The sequence below is a fragment of the Odocoileus virginianus genome, chromosome 34, assembly GCF_023699985.2.
Source record: "Odocoileus virginianus isolate 20LAN1187 ecotype Illinois chromosome 34, Ovbor_1.2, whole genome shotgun sequence".
NCBI lineage: Eukaryota > Metazoa > Chordata > Mammalia > Artiodactyla > Cervidae > Odocoileus > Odocoileus virginianus.
Window position 1 is genome coordinate 16416210 of NC_069707.1, and position 25687 is coordinate 16441896.

At 36.3% G+C, this 25687-nt stretch overlaps 2 protein-coding genes across 4 annotated transcripts in view; one reads left to right on the plus strand and one right to left on the minus strand.

Moving 5' to 3' along the window:
- Positions 1–455: 455 nt before the first annotated feature.
- Positions 456–25687, minus strand: part of TAB2 (TGF-beta activated kinase 1 (MAP3K7) binding protein 2) — an 81388-nt gene continuing 56156 nt past the window's right edge. For 2 of the 3 annotated variants that reach the window (XM_070461566.1, XM_020893674.2), the window contains exons 4-7: positions 7574–7734; positions 7271–7364; positions 5884–5964; positions 456–2499 (exon numbers count right to left, since the gene is read on the minus strand). In XM_070461566.1, the coding sequence (XP_070317667.1) occupies positions 2357–2499; positions 5884–5964; positions 7271–7364; positions 7574–7734 (479 nt within the window). In that variant the 3' untranslated portion in view covers positions 456–2356. Of the gene's footprint in view, positions 2500–5870; positions 5965–7270; positions 7365–7573; positions 7735–25687 lie in introns of all 3 variants that reach the window. The other variant, XM_070461567.1, reaches the window with a different exon arrangement.
- On the plus strand, positions 18982–19503 carry LOC139032970 (large ribosomal subunit protein uL23). The gene has a single exon (XM_070461330.1). It carries the CDS (start codon positions 18986–18988, stop codon positions 19460–19462), a length of 477 nt encoding a protein of 158 aa, XP_070317431.1. The 5' UTR covers positions 18982–18985; the 3' UTR covers positions 19463–19503.

The window sequence follows — 25687 nt, forward strand, 5'->3', positions numbered from 1 at the left end:
TTTTCAAACTCAGAAAAAAACTGAGTGATAAGTTTTTGAAAACTCTTAGAGGTTTTCTTCCAGAGAAGTACTGCCATCTTTAGCACATACACATAGTGTGAGAGGGCAACTATGAACTAAACGACTTACTCAGGCTAAATGCCCCGAGAAATCACATTGCAGCAACGTGGTAAACTTAAAAACAAAACTCCAAGAGAAGTGAAAGAATAAAGCTATAATAAACTTTGAAAAGAGGAATATTCATTTCTCTGGCTTAGTTGAAACATTCGTTAGTTAAAAAGAAGCCTGGGGAAATTGATACGAATAATAGGAGAACTGCTGCGGAATGCCATGATGTCAGGAGGAGACTCTAGAGGTTTAGTTTCCTCTGATTTCTATTAACTATCAAATGTTCTGCTGGGGAATAATTTACCTCCTGTCCCACAAAACTTTAAGAACAAGTCACAAAATCCATGTTAGAATATAAGTTTTTTAATTTTTATAAATAACTTATCTGTTACAAAGATAGTTTACCCAGCTAAATCACAAAACCATCAACTCAAGATATCCAAATTACGTTTTATTAATAAAACAAGTAAAAACTGATTTATCAATCTTCACATAGAACTGCAGATGAAGCTGAAAAACAAGGCCTATTTTAAAACAAAATGCATCAAATGTAAGGGCTTTGGGTTTCTCATCTAATTAACTAGGATTGTCATAGTTCTTCTCATATACAAGATGCAAAGCCTGGAAGTTAAGGCTCTGACATTCATATAGAATCACCTGTAATAATCTTGCTTATTTAAAAAATATTCATTGGCAAACATTTACAGTGGGTGCCAGTCTACATTATCTCCTATCTTTTGCTACATTTCAGCACTTCCCTTAACCCCATTCTAAGCACTGATATATAATTTCATAATTGTTTTTTAAAATGCATAGTTATTTTTTCCTTGATTTCATTTCGTTATATACATTCCTGATCATCTGAATATTTATTTTCCTTACAAAAATATATCATCAAAATAAAGAGATGCTTGAGGTTGCTTCAGTGTTCAAGTTTGCTTGTTTTTCTTTTTTCCAGCTTTTCTTCAGTTGTCCTAAATATGACTAGCCTTGTTTTATAAATATACACGATACTGCCACCAAGTCAGGTTTAGAAACGGACTGCCCCAACAGTAAAGCGTTTAAATTTCTCTCCAAAAAAAGGTCTGTAGGTACTGTTGCTGGTTTTGAAACTGTACTTTCCCAATAGCAATCTCTTGTGGAAGTTCTGTGGGACACAGGCAGATAAAGCAAACTTAACCTTGTTGCTGTCAGTGGGTTAAAAATACCTTTTGTTTTAAGCTTTCCTGTGGAAGATAAAACACCATGTTGTGTTACCCACCACTAGAGTCAGTATATAATGTGATCTATAGACATAAGTCTTGCAATATTTTCTGCAATTCACTGGGCAGCATCTGTATGTCTTCACAGAACATCGGCACTCATGAGGGCAAAGTACAGAATAAGTAGAGGAAAGTTATTTTGTGCATAGTTTCATTTCATTAATGCTTTTTTATTTTGAAGGCAATGCTTCTCTCATGTAAGGCTTAAAAAGGGACATGATAGTACTTAATCACTAAAAGGAAAAAAGAAAATTAGTTAACAAAAGACTATTACACTATACATATAGAAATATAAGAAAATAATAAGGAAGAAAAGAAATCACTTAAAGCAGACTTGAGAGCTCTGTACAGTAGGAAAAGGTTTGGGGTATTTCACACCATGTTTGTACAGACAATGCTGCTGCTCTCCTTTCATCTTTAGACCTAGATGCTGGCTTCACAGAGTGGAGACGTTTTCAGGGAAGACAAAGACAAGGCCAAGAGTACCACAGATTTGTGAAGTTCTTCCCCTTTCCATTGGCACTATACAGCAGCAAACAGTTTTTAAATAGTTAAACCTTGTTGCTTTTCTTCATGTTTGTAGTGTTTCACCGAAAGCTTAAAAAAAAAAAAAAAGCCATTGTTCTATTCCTTCCTCCTGTCAAAATTCAGTAGTGACATGAGGGAAAAAAGTACTGGGAACATCTAGGTATATTAATATGTTGAGAATTATCCATGATGGGCTACTGGTAACACTGTACATGGTTAGGCAGTGGGCAACCAAGTCTTTCAGCAGATTACCTTTCATGTGATGAATTTCAACTGCCCATGACACTAGACTGAGGTATTATTAGCTCTGTGGGTTGACATTTAACATTAGCACAACACCATCTTGTCACACCTTCAATTTTACAAAATCTTATGTAGCAGTGAAACTTTTCCCCTGATGACAGACTGGTTTCTTGAATTTCAGATGTGGATTTAGAGAAGATATAGGGCCTCCTGGCTCAGAAATGCCTTGGCATCTCACACTGTTCGCAACGGATTAAGGCTGGATGGTTCAAAAAAGTACAGGCGGTACAATTCCACTGAGCTCCCTCGTCATCTTCTGCGTCTTGAGTCTTTGGTGTTTTGATGGTGGACCTTTGATCTGTAAGGAAGCAAAAGAATGATTTTAGAAGCAAAATCAGTCATAAATTACTGGTAACTATAAACACTATTGGGCTTTCCTCATAGCTCAGTCAGTTAGACACTACCACCACACAGCATGAAACAGCCTGTTAATCAAATGAAGCATCTAGCCGAAACTGATCCACATGCTTGATCCTCACAACCTGTATCTATCAGGTGGGCACATCTCTGCCGGGGAAGAGCAACATGGACATGACTTAGTCACCTCAATATCTCCTCAAATGGGAAAAGAGCATCATCACTTCCCCCAATTTATAGCAGGAGAAAAGGGAAATCAATTCATATGGCAACTAACAGCCATAATGTCACCTAAGAATGTAAAAAGGTATCCAACTACAATGCAGTACTGCTAGTGCATTTATGTCTCATTCAAGTTTGAGTTTCATTTCTCACTGATGTAGTAGTTATATTTCTGATTTCTATCATGAATGGAAGTGTTTATTAAATGTTCTCCATCTGCTAAAAATCTAAAATTGAACAATACGTACTAATTTCTAAAATCTTATTTAACTAAATGTCAACAACAGACTTGGAGAAGCAAATCAGTATAAAATTTTATCAGACTTTACTTCTCATGTTATTTGAAAATGTATTTATTATGGAACACTAGAAAGACTACCAGATCCAGAATTATGAGAATGGAGTTCTATTCATGGTTCTGCTATTAACTTCTAATTTCTTTGCTCTGTGATCTTAGATAATGATGTTTTCTCTATATCTATTCTTTCTTTCTTATAAAATAGTCCCTGCAGTTTTATGAAGTCAATGTTCTAAATGTTCGAATGTAGAGGTATCTTAAATATAAGAAATATATTCCTCCATGGTTGTGTCAAAGATGAAATTACATTTATAAAACTACTTTTTTGGGGGAGGGAGGTATCTTTGTATTTTAAAAATAGGATTCCTATAAATTATTTTGGGGAGGTTTGAAGTAAAAGGAGCATGCATTACTGGATCTCTCCCGTCAAGGTTTATGATTTGTAGTTTACAAATTATATTAAAAATGTATATTAATTTGCAAATTCTACCTATTCCACAGAGCTGGTAAATAAATGATATCTTTTATGCTATTTTAAAAGAAACTATGATACATAGTGGATAAAAATATAGGAAATCAAGTTTCTGTAATGAGTTCAAAATAATTAAGTGACGGTACTTTGTTTAGTGGCACTTTATTCACTGTTTGGTCTCAAGGTTAACATTTTATTGCAAAATTCCCACTTTAGGCACGGTCACAATTTTTAGGCATCAACATGATTTTTGGCACATGCATGAGCACCATGAAAGTATTATTTATATAGTAATTTTATTTAAATTGAATAGCTTTAAAACAAATATCTAGGGAACTTTGCTGGTGATCCAGTGGCTGAGACTCTGCACTCCCAGTGCAGGGGGCCCAGGTTCACTCCCTGGTCAGGGAACTAGATCCCACATGCTATAACTAAGACCTAGCACAGCCAAACAAATAAATACATATTAAAAAAACTATCTATTTAAGGTTTATCTAGGTAAAAATATTTTAAAAATCAAGGGTCTGACAATATGAGTTAGTATCCACCTAAAACTCATTAAAATGAATAGTTTTAAAAAGTTTGACTTTTTACCATCTACAATAATTCCACATTCCATACTTAGGAAACATTTTATAGAACAACTGTTTTAATCTGGGGATAATCCAGTCTACTTAGAATTTTGGTCTCACTGAGGTTGGAAAACATTCCGATCTGGCACATTTTCAGTAAAACCTTGTCTATCCTTTTTGTTAACTACAAAGGTTTTTTTAGGAGGGCCATTCAATCTGTATTAACTCTTCATTCTATTACTAAGTGCCAGGATTATCTTCAATATTTAAATATCTAAGGTAATCAAAGAGAGGACCTAAGTTTTTAAAATGAAAAAAATCTCCAATGGCTTTCTTGCAACTGCACAGAATCTTCTGGTCCTTAGAATTATGACTCTTTACTATTAGTGCTATTTGGAAGCTACATAACCACCAGAAGAGAGAAAAGAGGAAGCTATTTCGGGTGCACAGTATGAGATCACACTTCTAGTTGTTAAAAAACCCACATTATAAAGCAGAACTGATTTTAAGAACTAAGTAAACCTCTCTAAGTGAAACTAGTTAACTCCCTATTTTAGCCTTAAGGCAAAAATGACTAATTGTTTCTCTAAAAATATCCAGTATACAAGCATTTATCTTTTGTGAAAACCTTTTTAAGTTTTTTATTTTCCCTTACTTTTTATCATGGAAACTTTCAAACACACACAAAAGTAGGGAAAACAGTGAAATAAACTCTCAGCCCTTATGTTGCTTCAACAACTGTCAAGACAAACCTTATTGCATCTATATCCCATCTCCCTCCTACCTGTAACACATAAGCACTGAATTACATGGAGACAAAACAGGATCTTTTTATACGAGAATTTTTAGTTTTTCAAAGAGAATAAAAAGATTTTTATTAAGGCAACTCATTCAGAGTCTAAAATATCCATTTTGCTTATTTTAAGGAGCTAGGCTGTACCACTGCTTTCCTTATTCCTTCATTCAATTAACATCCAACGTCTGAACACTTCCTTACTCATGTGCTGTGTCAAAAGCCCAATTTCACTTTTGTTCCTCTGTAATAAGACTTCATTACATTCCAGCTAACTATCTTTAAAAACTTTTAAATAATACAAAAGATGAAGCTACAGCTAGGCCTAATTGAATTATAACTGAATAAAAACAAAGGAGTGGAGAGAACAGGATACTGAATGAGAATATGAAAATTCTTGTAACAAACCAAAGATTGTTCCCATTTCTACATATTTTTTAATGCCTGGAGTAAAAAACCCACATAAATGTTTCAACATTTCTTAGTTTGGTGTGTACATAATCTGTCTCAATGACATAAAAATGATAGTAGGTAATAATTTAAAAAAACATTTATCTGAAATTCAGAGAATTTTGATTATAGAGAACTATGCATAAACTATATAGGACAGAATACTTATGAAAAATAAACTTTCCTGAGGTGTCTTTCCTTAACGTTTAACTCAAATTTCAAAGAATACAAGTTTTTACCCTGGTGATTTTTTTTTTTTGGCCAAAATTTGCTATTCTGGGAGTATACAATGAATCCTAAGGACAGGCATATTACTTTTAAAGGGTTAAAAGTACATTACATTTTTGAACCCTCACAGTTCCCAGCATGTTAAGTGAAAATAAGTATCTACCTAATGAATCCATCCAAGAATGCCAAAGTTGCAAGTACTTCTAGAGTGGAAGGCTGCTAAGAATAAAATTTTCTAAAATCTTGCTTTTCAAAATGCAACAGTTTTCACACTTACTGGATACACTAACCTTTGGGTTTTGGTGGCACAGGGCCTACAAATCCAATATTGTCATAAAAGTTATGAATAGCGCTGGGATTGAAATGTGGTCCTGAAATATATAAAAAGAAGTATATCAATGTTTATAGTGCAAAAAAATAAAAAAAAAACAATTTTAAAAAGCAAATATTTTCTTTCCTAAAAAAAATTAAATAGAAAAAATACTTTTATATCACACCTCTAATCTCCAATTACATGAAAGGATTTCAAAAACAGCTGAAATAGGTGTAATATATTGATAATACCCGTAACAGAAGTCCAAGCTGTAAACTGAGAAGTTAGATTAATGCAAGTAAGACAGTAAAAGAATTAGAACAGATCCCTGTTGTATGTGACAAGTTAAGATAACTTATAACTTGACAATGTAAAATACAATTTTAGCATGGTCTTAAGACACTAAATAGCTTGGCCTCAAGTAAGTATAAAAGCCTGAACTAATATAATATGATGCTTCAGATTTTAAACAAAAGGAACAACTTCAAAGATTACATTTTCTAGATTAGCACTAATTTTTTCTCACCAAAGTTAAATTATGGCATTTTCTATGACTGTTTCAAGACAAACAGCTTACTTACTAAAAGAAAATAAAACAAGTCATCTTTCAGTTTAATGGATTTTGGCACATACTCAGAAGTGTGACTAAGGGCTTATATTTTGGCTTCTTTCCTTTCCTGTCTTTTTCAATTTATATATTTCTATTATTTCCAAACTTCAGAATTAGGTTTAAGTTATAAACATTCTTTTTAGTTGTCTATGGAACACTTTTTACTCACTTATGTATTGTGCCAAATGCCCCAATCTATTTTTACTCCAAAATAAGCAATTATTGCTGGTCAATAATAGTTCAAGTATCATAAACTATCATTTTCCTAAAAATACTGTAAGTCGTATTTTAATTTTCTTCTCTACATCATCAATTAAGAAAGTGTCATTAGAGTGGGGATACCTTTTAATCATGTTCTTAAAAGCATAATTCTTCAAAGGTAGAAGGAAAAAAGGTAAACAGGAAAAAGGAATATGAATATATATTACAAACTTAATAAACATTGTAACAGATTATATTAATACATAACAGCAATTCTTTTGACAATATAGCCAGACATACTAATCACTGTCTTCCCTTAACATATGACTAAAGGGGATTTGAAGGATATTATATGTATCAAACTACTCCTCAACCAAATATACAACTTTGGAGGGAGGAGTGGAGAGTGAGAGAAAATAAAAATCTAAGTAAGCACTATATGGCTCCAAATGAAACCTGAAACAAGATTACAATTGATAAGTCTGTTTTCAGCCACAGGAAGAATTGATAAATTAATACAAAGAATTTCAGCTGAATATGCATTGAACTTTACCTCGGGCTTGAAAAAGATCAATTTCTTTGGTTAGGCAGTCAATGTCAATCTGGAGCTGTCTATTGCAACTTCTCAACTGCTGCATTTCTTCGAGCTGAAAAATAATTCCATGTGAGGATCTACACAGAACTCTTGTGTTATTAGTTAAGAAGGAGTCAAGTTTTGTAGGGGGAGGTAAGGACAGAAAAATTATGAATTAAGAGCATTTCTAGAAAACTAGGTCAAGCTTTTATACTGATGACAGGTTGCTTATTGCCATGTTCAAGCATAGCAGTTACAACAGTTACAGAAAGAAAGACTTACTGAAGGTATTTGGGATATGGAATTTGATCTTTTCAGACGCCTTCGAGTTAGATTATTTTCCATCTCATTGACCTCAGATTTTAGTTTATCCAGCTTTTTCTTTTGAATCTCAAGTTCTCTTTGAAGCCGTTCCATTCTGGCCTTCTGGTGTACCAAAAGAGCTGCAATACATATTAGTATATATGAAGATCCATCGAGTTTAATCAATTAACCTTTAAACAACCTTGGGACAAACAAGAGGCTGTGAAGAATCCCAAAGATAACACTAAAACAAAGTATTGTGTGTTAAATATCTAAAATTTCAATATTTTTAACTTCAGATAATTATTTTCTTTTTGACTTGAGAATCATTTAAGCATATAAACGTCTTAATGGGAATGTGGGTTAGGTTAAATCCATTTTGATGTATGCAATAAATAAAACTGATTGATTTCAATCCACCTGAATGTTAACATTAGATTGCTCAAACTGCAAATCAAAAACAAAACCATTCAGATAAACCAAATACATTTTCTTATATTCCAATTATATTTTGTGAAAATATTTTCCTAAGATTTTTTAAAAAAGAAAATAAGCAATCAATCTTGTCACATGAATGATGAACTGCTTGGGAAACCTTAGTAAACCATAAAAATTGGCATATATGTTCTTGCCACTTCTGGACAAAGCGAGTTTTGACTTTTTAGGATATTGGACTGGTGGTGAAGATAACTGAATTTACTATTAAATGGAGGCTTGGGATGACTCTACCACGAGAAAACACGCTGATTTGGGAAAGCACAATAACCTCTAAAAATGAAAAATAGCAATTAAAAAAGGCAAGTCGATTAAACAGATTAGATAATGCTAAATCAATCAAACTAAAATTTTCAAGAAGCTAAAAAATAAGGAAAAGGCTATATATATATTCAGGCCATTCAGTCCAGCAGTGTATTACAGAATCTGAATTAGGGTGTGGAGTATGGGGAAGCTAGTTAGGCTCAAGTACTTTAAAATTAACTTTAAATGGTAGGTAATTTTTCTCAACAAAAATCTGACACTAATACAATCCACAGGTATCTCCCTCTGTAATTCTCCTTTCTTACTTATTGGAAGAAAAGAGTATTAGGGGAATATGTCTCAAGTGTTAAAAACCATGACTGATTCTTGGTATCTTATCTCTCATTTTAATATATATTCTAAAAACGCAGGGAGGTGTTTTGGAGGTACACATGTTCCTGATAGAAAACACTGCGTCTTTGTGTATCCATAACCACCCCAAGATTGTTTTGTCAGGCTTTTATTAACTTGGTTTATTTTACTTGAATTGCAAAATTTTAAGCCTCTATTTCCAAAACATAACAATTATGCATTAGGCTTTATTTTTTCTCTTAAAAGAAGATGAGGAGTGGATTGTTAATTTCTGAGTGGGACAGTAAGAGGAGACAGACAGAGACAAGAAGTGGGAACGAAGGGCAAGGCAAAGGAAAACCACAAGAACATAACATACTTTCTTTCATTTCTAAACTCTGATGATCTACCAACAAGTCTCAAATGCCATTAGTAAGACATGTGTTCAAATTAATGACTATTTAAAAGCAGTATTTCTTAAAAATTAATGGAGATTATCTCTCTAAAAGCTTTTCCCTAAATATACAAAACAAAAAAAACTTTAAAACACACATTTATTAGTGGTTCTAACGACTAAGTGATAATTTATATTTGTACTGAGTTAGAAAATAAGACACACATTTGTGATATTATTCAATATTACATGAGGAGAGGGGATAAGAATAGATTTTCTGAGAAAACGATTTATATGCCGAGGGCAGAGAGAGAACCTCTGAGTGAGGAATTACTGTTAACAATTAGCTCCAGGCTGGTGATTTCCTTGAGGTAACCAGCAGAAGCAAATGCAAACTGCTCTGGCAACCTACTTCCAGTACGGAGCGGCACCTACTGTGGAATCCAAAAAGGAAAAATTCTCAACGAAGAGGAGCTCTCAGCAGAAAAGTATGACCGAGCAAGAAAACCACCTACCATGAGAATCAACAGCCCAAGAGGAGTCCCTTAAAACTTGGTTATATAATAGTTTGAAAGAAGCTATGGAAATATCTGTTTAAGATGATTATAATGGTTACAGAAGAATATAACAAAACAATAAGACACCGTGAATAAGTTTTGGATAAGTACCATAAACAACCTCTAGAAGTGGAAAATAGCCATTGAAACAGTCAACCAAATAGATTAAACAGCAGATTACACACAGTCCAAGACATATTTAGTGACCCAAGAGATAAATCTAAGAGTATTCTGAAATGCAGAGATAAAGTGATGGGAAACATGAAAGAGGGGTTAAAAGATCTGAATAAATATAAAAAGGAGTTCTAGAAGGAGACAATAGAGTGAATGGCAAAATTTGAAGAGAAACCTGCTGAAGAAATGAAATAATATTCCAGAAGCTAATGAAGTAATTAATTTACTTAATCAAATTACTGGAGTAGGGATGAACAGACAAAGTTGGGGGATTTTACAAACCATGGATTGCTCCTAAAGAAAGAACTACTAAAGATGTTTTTTGATATGGAGGACATTAATACAAGAGAAAGGAATAAGATAATGAACGTAAAAAAAGTTCTAACTCTGAAACAAAGGAAAAAGACCATGGCAGTGGGTGGGGAGTCAAAGACTGTTTAAAAGAGTAAAACTAAAATGTTAGAGAATAACAAGAAACTTTGGAAATACGAAAATTAGATGAAAAGCATTCTAAAGTTTTAAAAGTGTCTATACAGAATATTCTCAGTTCAGTTCAGTTGCTCAGTCGTGTCCGACTTCTTTGCGACCCCATGGACTCGAGCATGTTATGCTTCCTTGTCCATCACCAACTCCCGGAGCTTGCTCAAACTGATGTCCATCGAGTCAGTGATGCCATCCAACCATCTCATCCTCTGTCATCCCCTTCTCTTCCTGCCCTCAATCTTTCCCAGTATCAGGGTCTTTTCCAATGAGTCAGTTCTTCGGATCAGGTGGCCAAAGTACTGGAGTTTCAGCTTCAGCATCAGTCCTTCCAATGAATATACAGGACTGGTTTCCTTTAGGATTGACTGTCTTGATCTCCCTGCAGTCCAAGAGACTCTCAAGAGTCTTCTCCAACACCACAGTTCAAGAGCATCAATTCTTTGGTACTCAGCTTTCTTTACACTCTCACATTCATATATGACTACTGAAAAAACCCCATAGAGAATCCCATGAACAGTATGAAAAGAATATTCTCAATGTTGCTAAACCAATTATACATGTTAAATATCTAGGGATAATGATGAAGAGTATATGAGAAAGCTAAATATAGTTTCTAAAAGAACAAAAGGAGAAATAAAATTTGATTAAACTTAGATAGCAGGAAAGGAGGAAAGTGGAAAGAACTAGAACATAAATAATTCCAAATATGTCAGTAATCATAATAACTGTAATCTAATTAAATGAATCTGTTTAGATACAAAAGATCTACAGCTGCATTGCTGTTTTCAAAACACACTTAGAATGTAAGTTGCTACTCCATTCTTTAATATAATGAGAGCCCATGTAACTCGTCAGGATCGTAGCCACCCAGGAAATCAAGGAACAAGACAGGTAGAAATCCCCACCCTGCTGGAGCTTGGAGGCACCGCTGTGTGCTGTATGTGTGTACCCCAAGCAGAAGCTCTAAAAAAGGGGTCAGTAAACTATGGCTCAAGGGCCTAATCTGGCCATTGCCTGTTTTGTGAACGAAGTTTTACTGGAATATAGCCATGCTCACTTGTTCACCTATTGTCTATGTCTGTTTTTGTTACAACTGAAACCACATGGCTTGTAAAATTCCACATAATTTAGTATTTCGCTGTTTATCAGATCATGTGGAGATGGAATGAATGGGGACCCAGCACAGCACAGAAAGGCTGAAAGTGAAAGGAGGAAAGTAAAGTAAACTTGGTACTCTAGGCAGCACTCTAAGAGATGCAAAGTAAGAGCAGCCACTGCTAGCGACGTCTGAAGACTGGGAGGAACTAAAAAGGCAACGACAAAACCCAGACCTACCTCCACTCCTGCCTAAGCTGACGCAACACTTCACCATATCCTGACAGGAAAAAAGGTATTCTAGTTTCTGGATGTAAAGGTCCCGGTCTCTTCTGATTTTTTTACATATAGTTTTTGGCATTCGATAATAATAAAAAAAAAAAAGTAGTAATACACAGAGAAGTGAGAGAAAAATTCAACGAATCACCAAGAGAGAAAGCAGTCAATGGAGCCATATTCAAAGATGACCCAGATGCTGAAAGGAGGTGGCAGGAAACTGAAAAATAACTATGACTGAAGCTTCCTAGGTGGTACAGTGGTAAAGAATCCTTCTGCTAACAGGAGGCGCCAGAGACTCGGGTTTGATTCCTGGGTCAGGAAGATCTCCTGGAGAAGGAAATGGCAATCCACATAGGTATTCTTGCCTGGGGAAAAATCCCATGGACAGAGGAGACTGGCAGGTCCCAAAGAACTGGACAAGACCGAGCGACAGAACATACACACAACATGTTGAAGGAGTTAGGTAAAAAGATGAACAACATGTAGGAATTGATGGATAATCTGAGAGGAGAGATGGAAATTATTAAAGAAGAGCCAAATATTGGAAATAAAATATGGTATCAGAGATAAAGAATTCTTTCAACAGGCTTACCAGCATGCTGGATACAGAAGAATCAAGAGATTACTTCAGTTGAACACGAAGAAAAAGAGGGAAGAAGAACAAAGCATCCAAAAGGTGATGGGCAACATGAGTCTATAATGTACATGTAATTGGTGAAAGAAATGGAAAAACAGTAGACGAATTTGAGGATAATGGCTAAATAGTTCCCAAAATTAATGAAAGACAATAAATCACAGATCCAATAAGCCCAGGAATCTCCAAATAACATCAAAACAAAACAAAACCTAGACATATAATAAGATTGCTGAAAAACCAAAGATACAGAGGAAATCTTGAAGGCTGATAGAGATACTTTAAAATTGATATACCAGGCAAATATAAAACTGAAATAAAGCCAGTGTAATGATACTCATTTCAGGAAAAAAGCTGAGTGAGAGAAGATCAATATTCAGTTCAGTTCAGTGGCTCAGTCGTGTCTGACTCTTTGCTACCCCATGGACTGCAGCACACCAGGCCTCCCTGTCCATCACTGACTCCCGGAGTTTACTCAAACTCATGTCCATTGAGTAGGTGATACCATCCAACCATTTCATCCTCTGTCATCCCCTTCTTCTGCCTTCAATCTTTCCCAGCATCAGGGGCTTTTCAAATGAGTCAGTTCTTTGCATCAGGGGGCCAAAGAACTGGAGTTTCAGCTTCAGCATCAGTCCTTCCAATGAATATTCAGGACTGATTTACTTTAGGACGGACTGGTTGGATCTCCTTGCAGTCCAAGGGACTCTCAAGAGTCTTTTCCAGCACCACAATTCAAAAGCATCAATTCTTTGGCACTCAGCTTTCTTTATAGTCCAACTCTCACATTGATACATGACTACTGTAAAAGCCATAGTTTTGACTGGACAGACCTTTGTTGGCCAAGTAATTTCTCTGCTTTTTAATATGCTGTCTAAGTTGGTCATAACTCTTCTTCCAAGGAGCAAGTGTCTTTTAATTTCATGGCTGCAATCACCATCTGCAGTGATTTTGGAGCCCCCAAAATAAAGTCGGTCACTGTTTCCACTGTTTTTCCATCTATTTGCCATGAAGTGATGGGACCGGATGCCATGATCTTTGTTTTCTGAATGTTGAGCTTTAAGCCAACTTTTTCACTCTCCTCTTTCACTTTCATCAAGAGGCTCTTTAGTTCTTCTCCACTTTCTGTCATAAGGGTGGTGTCATCTGCATATCTGTGGTTATTGATATTTCTCCCGGCAGTCATGATTCCAGCTTATGTTTCATCCAGTACAGCATTTCTCATGATGTACTCCGCATATAAGTTATGCAGGGTGACAATATACAGCCTTGACGTACTTTCCCGATTTGGAACCACTCTGTTGCTCCATGTCCAGTTCTAACTACTGCTTCTTGACCTGCATACAGATTTCTCAGGAGGGAGGTCAGGTGGTCTGGTATTCTCACCTCTTTAAGAATTTTCCACAGTTTGCTGTGATCCACACAAAGGCTTTGGCATAGTCAATAAAGCAAAAGTAGATGTTTTTCTGGAACTCTCTTGCTTTTTTCTATGACCTAGTGGATTTTGGCAATTTGATCTCTGGTTCCTCTGCCTTTTCTAAATCCAGCTTGAACATCTGGAAGTTCACGATTCATGTACTGTTGAAGTCTGGCTTGGAGAATTTTGAGCATTACTTCATTAGCATGTGAGATGAGCGCAATTGTACAGTAGTTTGAACATTCTTCGGCACTGCCGTTCTTTGGGATTGGAAGGTCAATATTAGTAGGAGATAAAAAACTGATAAGAAAAGATACAGTAAGAGAGATGAAGGAGTCATAGTTACTGAAGGTATTGTTATGGGGATGTTTTAAAGTTACAGAGTAACTACTTCAGAATGTTTCTTAAACAGAAAAAATACTACATCTTCGGGGATTCACAAAGAAACGGGGTTTTGCAATGGCTGAAGATACGGCTCACCTTTGGGAATAAAGGTGAGATACCACCTATGACAGGCTGAAACCCTAAAGTAAGTCCACTATCTTAGAACTTATCTAAGAGGTATTTCTTTTCAGTGAAAACAAAGTCTTGGAGCAGACTTATGACTATATTAGAAATAATAATACGCAGACTATTCAGGATCTTTTAAGTATGTCCATTAATTACAAACTAAAAAATGCTCTGGAAATAGTATAAGAGAGACATGATCTCAGTTTCTCTAGTAGGTGCCTGGACTTCTATGTGTCTAGTTCACTTTTCAAATGTGGTTTGGGAGTTTTAGACAGGAGTCTGAGAAAGATGAATTACAAAGTAGTATCAAGGTGAATTTTTAAAAATCACAGAAAATTCATCTAAAGCTAAACTTTTTCTCCAGTTGTGGTTTTGTCTACAATTTTAATCTTCACTGTACAAAATATTAGACAATACATATTCACTAAGAAACATTATTAAGACTCATAATAAAGAAGAATGATTATAACGTTTACTTATGGAGACACTTTTGCTTTGATCCGTCTCTCCTAAATGAAGGAGTTGGGTATTGACTGGGGAGAAAGAAATATGGCAATTATACTTCCAACATCCAAAAGAAGCAGACAGCTTAGAAACAGTCAGAAAGGGTGACAAAATGACGGCTGCAGTTGTAGGGTAAGACTAGAACAGTTCACCTCTGTTATAGGAAAAGACTGTGAATAGGAATCTGAGGAAATCCCTTAGACTGGCTTTTTGGGTTTTTTCCCCCTTTGTTTTGGCATACAACGAAACTGCTATAAACAAAATATCAACCACACTTACAGATGAATTAAGTTCACGCACAATGTAGTGATATGTACTTATAAACAAGGAGGGGTGATCTGTTAAACAGACTCCAGTGGGTAAGCTAAGGAAAAAATCCTCTCCATTCCTGTCAATTATTGACATTTAGACTAATATGGACTTAAAAGGCAAATACAAAGAATCAATTATATTAGAGAGGATTTCCAGTTAAAGGTGACTGAAAGTGAAAATGAAACTCGCTCAGTTGTGTCCGATTTTTTGTGACCCCATGGACTATACAGTTCATGGAATTCTCCAGGCTAGAATACTAGAGTGGGTAGCCTTTCCCTTCTCCAGGGCATCTCCCCAACCCAGGGATCGAACCCAGGTCTTCCACATTGCAGGTGGATTCTTTACCAGCTGAGCCACAATCTTCTGCCTTTTGAAACCTCATGAAAATTACAGAGGAATAAAATGGATAGAATCCAACAAAGGTAAACAATAGGAAGAAGGCAATTAGTGGCAAGAGATTTCAACAAGTTTCTGGAAGACTGAAAGCAGATCAAATGAAATAGACTAATGGAGGGCAGAGAAAGCTACAGTCTCATGACAAGGAGGGTACTGCAAAGAGGCAGGTAATTTGCCACCCAGAAACCTAAAAGAGGCTCCTGGAGAATGCAAGTAAATAACAAAAGGCAGAAGTGAGGGATGGACCAGAAAAGGGGGCTTAATTTCAAGTCTCTGGATAGAACAGTCAACCTCTCCCCATTCTATGGAATCTTAAGCACAGGATGCTTAAGCATAAGCAACCTAAAGACTTTTTAGGTTGCTGACACTTCAGAGAGGTGGCTCTCTGATATGCTAATTCTACCAAGGAAATAAGGGATATACTTAACGCTTCATGTAGTGATTTCTTTAGTTTTTCCAAACTTAACTGTCTAACCTGCCCTTTTAAATAGACAAAAAAAAGAGGAATAACAGAGAAAAATATACTCAGTACTTTTTAAATCTTCTTTCAGTAAAAATTAAGTTTTAATTAAGTTTTAAGCTTACAACTCCCTCTGGTGGTTGTTAAAAATAAACAAGTAGAATCTCTATAAACTAGTAGAATCTCTTTAGAGAGACTCATAATTAAAATTGGCAGCATGTACTGAGGCAGTCATTTGTGTTCTTCATCAAACACTTCTGCCTCTCTGCTTTCCAGGTATATGGTAGAAGTGCACCTCCTCATCCTCTCTGAATTAAGGGTGGACTTGTTCTTTCCAAAGAGTAACACGTGTCGGGGCAGAAAATTAAGGAGTCAGAGCTAATTTGCTGTATGTCCTTTGTCTTGCCTGAACAATCATGGAAGCATAGAGATGGAGCTTCCCTTAACCTGGGTACCTGAGTGAGGGTGATGTAGAACAGAGCCCACCAGCTAATCTATTTGTCAAGTGAGCTAGAAATAAACCTTTGTTGTTTAAAGACACAGTTTGTTAATAGCAGCATAACCAAGCCTAAACGATACATCTATCAAAAGTAAAAAAATACAATATCCTTTGACACAGCAGTTTCCTACTTCTGGTAATCTCTTCTGCCAACATATCTGGGTGTGGTTAAAATTTTCATGCATAAAATTTTTACTGCAGCAGTTTATAAAAACAAGACCCTAAGATCTATCAAAAAAGGAGTGATTAGAAATTATGGTACAAAATACTATATAGTCATTTTTAAAAGAAGCAGATCTGCAATTCCTGACTTGGAATACTCTCAAAGAGATAAAAACAAAAGCTCTGATAAAAAGAGAAAGTAAACTATGTTTCATTTGTATTAAAAATGTATAAATATATGTATGCTTCATATACAATTTCAATTTCTAGAATACAAAATGAACTGCAAATAGCTACTGGTTGTCTGGTGCAAAGAACTTTTCATTATAAATTCTTTTGGTTTGCTTACATCAAAAAAAAAATATCAAGTATATTTAGAAAAATATTTTGGTGTAATCCCTGTAGAATCCCAGCTTGTAGAAGCTGACAAGCTGATTCTAAAATATATATGGAATAGCAGGAGACCTCAAATAACCAACCTAAAAAAAGAACAAAGTAGAATGTACACACCGCAATTTCAAAACTTACTATAAAGTAACAACAATTAAGGCAGTGTAGTAATGGCATAAGGACAAATATATAGACAAACAAACAAAAAAACTGAAAGTACAGAAATAAACCCATCTGTTTATGGTCAACTGATTTTCTATAAAGGTCCCAAGGCTATTCAGTGAGAAAAGTCTTTTCAACAAATGGTGCTGGGAACAGATAACCAACAAGGACCTACTGTATAGTACAGGGAACTCTGCTTCAATATTCTGTAATAACCTAAATGGGAAAAGACTTTGAAAAAGAACAGATACAAGTGTATGAATAGCTGAATCATTTTGCGGTACACCTGAAACTGACAACATTGTTCACTCCAACATGAAAAAGGAAACTGATGGCAGAGGAGAAAATTTTGCAACAATAACAACAAACAGAAGTGGCGCTGGGACACCTGGACCGCCACATGCAAAAGAATGAAATCTGGACACTTATGTCATAGCCTTATATAGAAGTTAACTCAAAGTAGATGGGAGACCAAAACTTAAACTCTAAAAAACTCTCAGGAGTAAATCCTGATCACCTTGGATTTACCCACTGATTCTTAGATATGACACCAAAGATATGAATAATGAAAGGAAAGAGGTAAGTTAGACTTCAGCAAAATTAAAAACTTGTGCTTCAAGTACATTTACCAAGAAAGTGAAAGGATAACTCATAGAATGGGAGAAAACAGTTGCAAATCACATAAGGGACTTATAACCAGAATATACAAAGAACTCATACAACTCAGTAATAAAAACAAATGACCTAATTAAAAAATCGGCAAAGGATACAAACTGGCATTTCTCCAAAGAAAATACACAAATGGCTCGATATCATTAGTCATCAGAAAAATGTAAATCAAAATGAGATACCACTTTACAGCTACTAGGATGGTAAGAATCAGAGAAAACAGCAACTGTGGTAGAGGATGTGGAGAAATCAAAACCCTCATACACTGCTGGTGGGAATACAAAATAGTGCAGCCACGTTGGAAAACAGTGTGGCAGCTCATTCCTCAAATGGCTAAACGCAGAGCTACGGTAGCACCCAACGATTCTACTCATGTATATACTTACACTTATGTGTATACATAAGTCCACATAAACCTGTACACAAATGTTCACAGCAGCATTATTTACAATAGGCAAAAGTTAGAAACAATCTAAATGTCCATTAACTGATGAATGAATAAACAAAATGTAGTGTATCTATACAATGGCAGAATGCACCAGAAAAAGGAATGAGGTACTAACACACGTTATAACTTGGATGAGCTATTAAAACATTATCCTAAGTGAAATAAGCTAGTCACAAAAGACTACATATTATGTAATTCCATTCATATGAAGTGTCCAGAATATGTAAATCTACAGACAGGAAGCAGATTAGTGACTACTTATGGCTGAGGGTAGGAGTGATGCGATAAGAGGTGACGATAAAGGGTACTGAGTTTCTTTCTGAAGTGATGAAAATGTTCTAATATTGGTTGTGGTGATGGTTGCACATATGTGACTGTACTAAAAATCACTGATTTGTACACTGTAAATGACAAACTTTATCTCAATAAATGTTAAAATAATGACTAAAATTTTTTAAAGCAAAAGAATAAAATATTTGTACATGCTGAAATAAAATGATCTTAAGATATGTTAACCAAAATTGTATATCATATAGCCACACAGTATGTTTATGTTATACATACTGTACAGTATATATATATATAATTCCTTACATATGTATTTATACATACTCATATATATGTATATATAAATACATATTTTTTCTTTCATAAAAGAACTTATGTAAGCTTCATAAAACTTTCATTAAAAAAAGGTGTGAGGCAAAGACTGTAATTATAAAGGCAAGGAGGATAAAGAACTGATAATGGCCTTTTCATGAAGATGGCGCCGAAGGCGAAGAAGGAAGCCCCTGCCCCTCCTAAAGCTGAAGCCAAAGCAAAGGCTTTGAAGGCCAAGAAAGCAGTGTTGAAAGGTGTCCACAGCCACAAGAAAAAGAAGATCCGGACGTCACCCACCTTCCGGCGGCCCAAAACACTGCGGCTCAGGAGGCAGCCCAAATATCCTCGGAAGAGCGCCCCTAGGAGAAACAAACTTGACCACTATGCCATCATCAAATTCCCCCTCACCACCGAGTCAGCCATGAAGAAAATAGAAGACAACAACACACTGGTATTCATTGTGGATGTCAAGGCCAACAAGCACCAAATTAAACAGGCTGTGAAGAAGCTCTATGACATTGACGTGGCTAAGGTCAATACTCTGATAAGGCCTGATGGAGAGAAGAAGGCATATGTTCGACTGGCTCCTGACTATGATGCTTTGGATGTTGCCAACAAAATTGGGATCATCTAAACTGAGTCCAGCTGGCTAATTCCAAATATAAAAGTTTTCACTATGAAAAAAAAAAAAAAAAAGAACTGATAATGGAGATTTCCCCAGATAATTAAATGGTGGGAAGGTTGGGCAAAGGGAGAGGTCAAGGGTCAAAAAGGAGACATTTTTATTGTACCTTCCCTTTTAGGCGTTAAATTTCTTTTACCATATGGTATGTTATTTTCATTAATACTTGTTAAAAAGTTCAGCTTAATATAGGAAATAACTTGCTAGTAGGCAAAACTCTTCACAAATGGAATGTACTACCTCAGGAGGTAGCCTGTTTCTCAGAAGGTACCCAAGAATAGGATGAATTCACATTTGATAGGGTCCAATTGCTGGATGGGTAAGTGGACTGGATAATGTCTGCTGCAGAGTTCTAGATGATGTTTAGAGTCTCTTCCAATCTTCAGATTTACTCCAACTTAAAAGGTGGTTAGTCCTAAGACTGGGAAGAATCTATGAGGAGTAGGCCATTCTTTTCTCCAAAAGAAAAAAGATTCTTTAAGTGGTCTGATGTCAAGTAATTACTGAGTTAATTTAACATGATCTCAATGTTAACAAAGCAAGTCAATGTTTAAAAAAACAAGGCATTTCCAATTAGCAGATGAATAAAAGTTAAAGTGCAAATTTTAAAATTTAATTAATTTTTAGTTCTTTCTGAAAAGAGTATCTAATACCCCCAATTTTTGTCATGATTAGCATTTTTATTAAATCCTGTTAAGTAGAAAGGTGCTGTGGTTTGGAGGGAAATATTGCTGAAAAAATGACAAGGAATGAGAAGTTCCAAGAAGCTAATTTTCATCTCATAAGTTTTTTTATTTGTATTTCTATTTTAGGTCCAAAGTCAAAGCTACTGCTTTTTAATATAATAGGACCATAAATATAACTAGAGAGTATTAAAGTATCATAAAAATGATTATAAGAAAAGTTCAATACCATAGGCGTTTTCTGTATCGATAATGGAGAAGAAGTCAATCTGGCAGCAATGTTAGTTTGGTAAGAGCCTCGGGCAACTATAACAAAATACAGAACACAGGCCAACCCTTTCCTCCCCTAAGCCCCAATGAAAACTGGTTTGAATGAGTGGAGCATTTGTTCTCCACACTTACATAAGTTGCCAGTGTTACACAAAGCATACGTTTATGAATGGGAGAGGACATCAGAAAATCTCAGAATATAGTGAATGATGAAAGTGCTTACTGATTCTTTTCAGAAGTTAGGTAAAGTCAGGAGGTATGACTCAAAGAAGGAAATGGAGCTATCTGGCCAGTAATCTTACTACTGGTAAGCAATTTTCACTTTAATATTTGTTCTTCCTAGTAAGTAAAGTAAGAATCTACTGCATGCTGACAAGACTGAACTGAAATTTCTAACCTGAATTTGTTTTTTCTATTTGGGACTCATTTTCGTCTCTGATTCTTATAGTGGTTTAAGGACTCAAGTATAATTTATTTCCTTTACAGGGGGTGGTAGTGATTGACTTGGTGCTGAGATGAGCAAGGTCCTAATTGCAGTCTCTGTGTCCTTGTCTTTTGAAGTAAAATGCTGACTCAAGAGTTAATGACTGAGAAATGTGAAGATGCAGAAACAGAATGGCTGTTGGGCTAGGGAACTGTTAACAATTTAGACTATAATTTGGCCATATAACACAGTCACCAACTCTTAGTTTTCTGAAAGATAAGAGATAAAGGCCTGACAAACATTCCTAAGTTGTTTATATAGGAAGGACCACACTTCAGATGAAAACTGCTGACTACAAGAACACAGATCCTAGACTAGCTGAAATCAGAAGGCTAATGATACTTGAAACCTCAACCTAATGTCAACCAATCGAAGAACTGTCCATGAGGCCATCAGCCCTGCTCCCTGAACACTATAAAACTCCCTCACCTTCCAGCATGGGTCACGTGGTCATCAGGGAACTAGCCCACTGTGGCCTCCTTGGCCTGGCAGAGCAATAAAAGCTGCTCTTTTCTACTTCACCCAAAACTCTGTCTCCGGGTTTCTATTAGGCACTGGTGAACAGAGGCCAAGTTTCAGCAACAGTTTCATTAACTGTCCTCCTTCCCTCTCATTCTACAACAGAGAATTGTACAGAAATTCTCATCTTTGAAATTTTTATTGTAGTATATATTTCAAATGTTAAATGGTAAGTTAAAAATAATGCATTTCGGTTACCAAATTATTGATTCATGTTCTCTCCTCAATTTGAGAAAAATACTTTCCTATGATTCTAGTACTTGGATCAACTTTTATTTCTACTCTGAAACAAGTGTTTCAGGAGCTTCAGCAAGATCAATTTCACTGCAGGAAGCAGGGACATTTCTTTTCTCTTTATTACCCACACCACACAAATAAAGAGTTCAGAAAAGATCCTTACTTAAAGACCAATGTTATTTGGGTCACCTCATTTACTGCAGTGCAAATGGTAAGGCATTACACATGTATAAGTTAACAATGCAAGAGATGCATTGTGTAGGAAGGAACAGTCCTTTGATTTGATTGGATGATACATAAGTCTCGGTCAACACCGTTCCATGGTACCTAGAAGGAAAACGAGATAAGAGGTGGAAGAACAGCCGCCCCACTACAGTGTACACATGCAGATAACACAAGGGTACACAGCCATACAAGTGTTAGGAAATTCCATATGTATGTAGGTATGCATAAGGAAAGTGACCATGTTTGTTCCAGCTGTCTGAAGGTGATTAGTAAAGAGAAATAATCTGAGTGGCCCATTATGGGAAACCCTGCTTTTTTGGGTAGGATTTGAGTTCTCAAACCAGATCCCTTATTCATTAGCAATTTTTTTTTTCTACCTTCAAGTGTCTTTATAAAGTGCTTCCTACCCCTACCCAGGGTATTCCTTTATTGTTCCAAGTTATTTCTAATTATATCTACATATAATCTATTTGTGACTTCTTTCCTAATAGCTGCCTTTATTTATTTTTACTAAGTCATCTTTTAGCTCCATGCTTCTCAAATTGAGACATACATGGCCCTTCATACATGGTATAGCAGGGGTTATATAAAGGTACAAGATAAACTTGAACCATCTTTTCAGAGGGTTCATTTTGAAAATCTGAGAAGACATTATAGTGCTGTGGGCTCTCTTAACTGCCTAGATGAGACTCTTTGATGCTGCTACCTGCCCTTTGTATAGGTATTTAACCTACCTGTTCTTAAGCATTTTAAGCTGAAAACAGGAATATTACTAGTGTCTACTTTATATTTGGTTACGAGAAATAAATGGGCTTTCAGAACAATGCCTAACACATAGTAAGCTTTCAGCAGGTATTAGTTGTTGTTATGTATCTTAACATATTGCACTCATCTTACACGTTAGTAAAGTAATGCTCACAATTCTCCAAGCCAGGCTTCAGCAATACATGAACCATGAACTCCCAGATGTTCAAGCTGGTTTTAGAAAAGGCAGAGGAACCAGAGATCAAATTGCCAACATCCGCTGGATCATCAAAAAAGCAAGAGAGTTCCAGAAAAACATCTATTTCTGCTTTATTGACTAAGCCAAAGCCTTTGACTGTGTGGATCACAATAAACTGTGGAAAATTCTGAAAGAGACAGGAATACCAGACCACCTGACCTACCTCTTTAAAAACCTGTATACAGGTCAGGAAGCAACAGTTAGAACTGGACATGGAACACACTGGCTCCAAATAGGAAAAGGAGTACGTCAAGGCTGTATATTGTCACTCTGCTTATTTAACTTATATGCAGAGTACATCATGAGAAATGCTGGGCTGGAGGAAGCACAAGCTGGAATCAAGATTTCTGGGAGAAATATCAACAACCTCAGATATGCCAGTGACACCACCCTTATGGTAGAAAGTGAAGAAGAGCTAGAGAGCCTCTTGATAAAAGTGAAGGAGGAGAGTGAAAAAGTTGGCTTAAAGCTCAACATTCAGAAAATTAAGATCATGGCATCTGGTCCCATCACTTCATGGCAAATAGATGGGGAAACAGTGGCTGACTTTATTTTTCTGGGCTCCAAAATCACTGCAGGTAGTGGCTGCAGCCATGAAATTAAAAGATGCTTACTCCTTGGAAGGAAAGTTATGACCAACTTAGACAGCATATTAAAAAGCAGAGAAATTACTTTGTCAACAAAGGTCCATCTAGTCAAAGCTATGGTTTTTCCAGTGGTCATGTATGGATGTGAGAGTTGGACTATAAGGAAAGCTGAGTGCCAAAGAACTGATGCTTTTAAACTGTGGTTTTAGAGAAGACTCTTGAGAGTCCCTTGGACTGCAAGGAGATCCAACCAGTCCATCCTAAAGGAGATCAGTCCTGGGTGTTCATTGGAAGGACTGATGCTGAAGCTGAAACTCCAATACTTTGGCCACCTGATGTGAAGAGCTGACTCATTGGAAAAGACCCTGATGCTGGGAAAGATTGAGGGAAGGAAGAGAAGGGGATGACAGAGGATGAGATGGTTGGATGGCATCACCAACTCAAAGGACAAGAGTTTGGATAAACTCTGGGAGTTGGTGATATACAGGGAGGCCTGGCGTGCTGTGGTTCATGGGGTTGCAAAGAGTTGGACACAACTGAGCCACAGAACTGATCTGATCTTAACATTATTCATTTCCCCCTTGAGCAAATGTAAGCAAAAGATGGAGAGACAGGAAATACTGGGGGGTGGATTCAGATAGGGATCTCAGAAATAGTCTCATTGAAAAGGTGACTTTGAGTAAACACCTGAAGGGACTGAGGGAGTTAACTGTGTATTCAGGGAGAAGAGAATTTCAGACAGAGAGACCAGCAAGCACAAAGGCCCTAAACGTATGCCTTCTAAGGTTTAAGGGGCAGAAGTATGAAGGCCAGCAAGGCTGGAACAGTGACTGAGGTGGTGAGTAAAAGAGATGAGGGAGAGCCAGTGGATCTCTGAATGGAAAGATGGTGATCATGTGCAGATGAGTCATATGATCTGACTTACGTTTTTCAAACTGTATTCCTGTGGATGCTGAGTTAAGAGACCCTAAGTAGGCAAGGGTGAAAGCAGGTAGGCTACCACAATAATCCACTTGAGAGAAGATGGTAGCTCAGTCCAGAGTGGTGACAATGGATGGGGGTGTCAAGAAAAGAGAATTCTTGATATACTTTGAAAGTTAAAGTTGACAGGATTTAGTCAAATTAGATGTGAAATGTGAAAGGAAGGAAGGAGTCAGTGGTGTTTCTAAAGTTTCTGGCCTGATTAAGATGTCATTAATGGAGATAGGAAGAGTAAGCTGGGTGCAATGTAAGACGTTTTTTCAGACACAGTAAACTTGGGATGCATTAAATGGAGATATTAAGGAGACAGTTAAATAAATTTCTTGAAATTCAGGAAATAAATCCAGGTTAGAGTTACAAATTTGGGAGCATTTGGCATAAAATTTAAACTTATGAGGCTGATAGCGATCACCCAGGGAACAGTAAAGACAGAAAAGAAGCCCAAGGGCTGAACTTTGAGGATTTGATCTCACTTCTTTGAACAAAGAAGTGAAAAGTCAGAGAGATGAGGGAGAACCACCAAAGAATAAAAGGAGAGGTGCAATCCCAGGGTGGTATACTGTAGTGTAAGGTGGACAAAATGTTTCACAGAGAAGAGGGTGCTCGACTGCAGCAAACACTACCGATTCAGATCAAGGAAGACGAGGACTGAAGGACCACGGGGTTTACCACGATGCTGTCAATGGTGGCCTTGCCAGGAGCAAGTGTGCTGCAGGGGGAAAACCCTGACTACAGAGGAGGCTCAAGAAAGAAGGGGAGAGAAATTGAAGACAGCAAGTTTAAGCAACACTTTATCTTCACACACCAGTCAATATATGAGTATCTTATGTCTACTTTAGTAAAAAATTCCCCTTATCAAGTTATCTTCATAAAAACAATTATACTCTGGGAGGGTGGGAGGGCAGAGATAGAGGTGAGGAAGATTAAGAGGTACAAACTTCCAGTTATGAAATTCTCAGTCACAGGTATGAAATGTACTCTGGGGGCATACAGTCAACAGTTATGTAATATTTTTGTAAGGTGACAGATGACAACTAGACTAATCATGATCATTTTGAAATGTACAGTAATAACGAATCACTATGATGTGAGTGCCAGGAATTAAACAGTGCTGTAAGTCAATTACACTTCAAAAGCAAACAAATAACTTAAGAGACATCAGTTATGTGGCTATCAGAGGGGAGGAGA

Coding starts and splice junctions, on each gene's coding strand:
- LOC139032970 (XM_070461330.1), top strand. CDS start 18,986: ATGAAGATGGCGCCGAAGGCGAAGAAGGAAGCCCCTGCCCCTCCTAAA.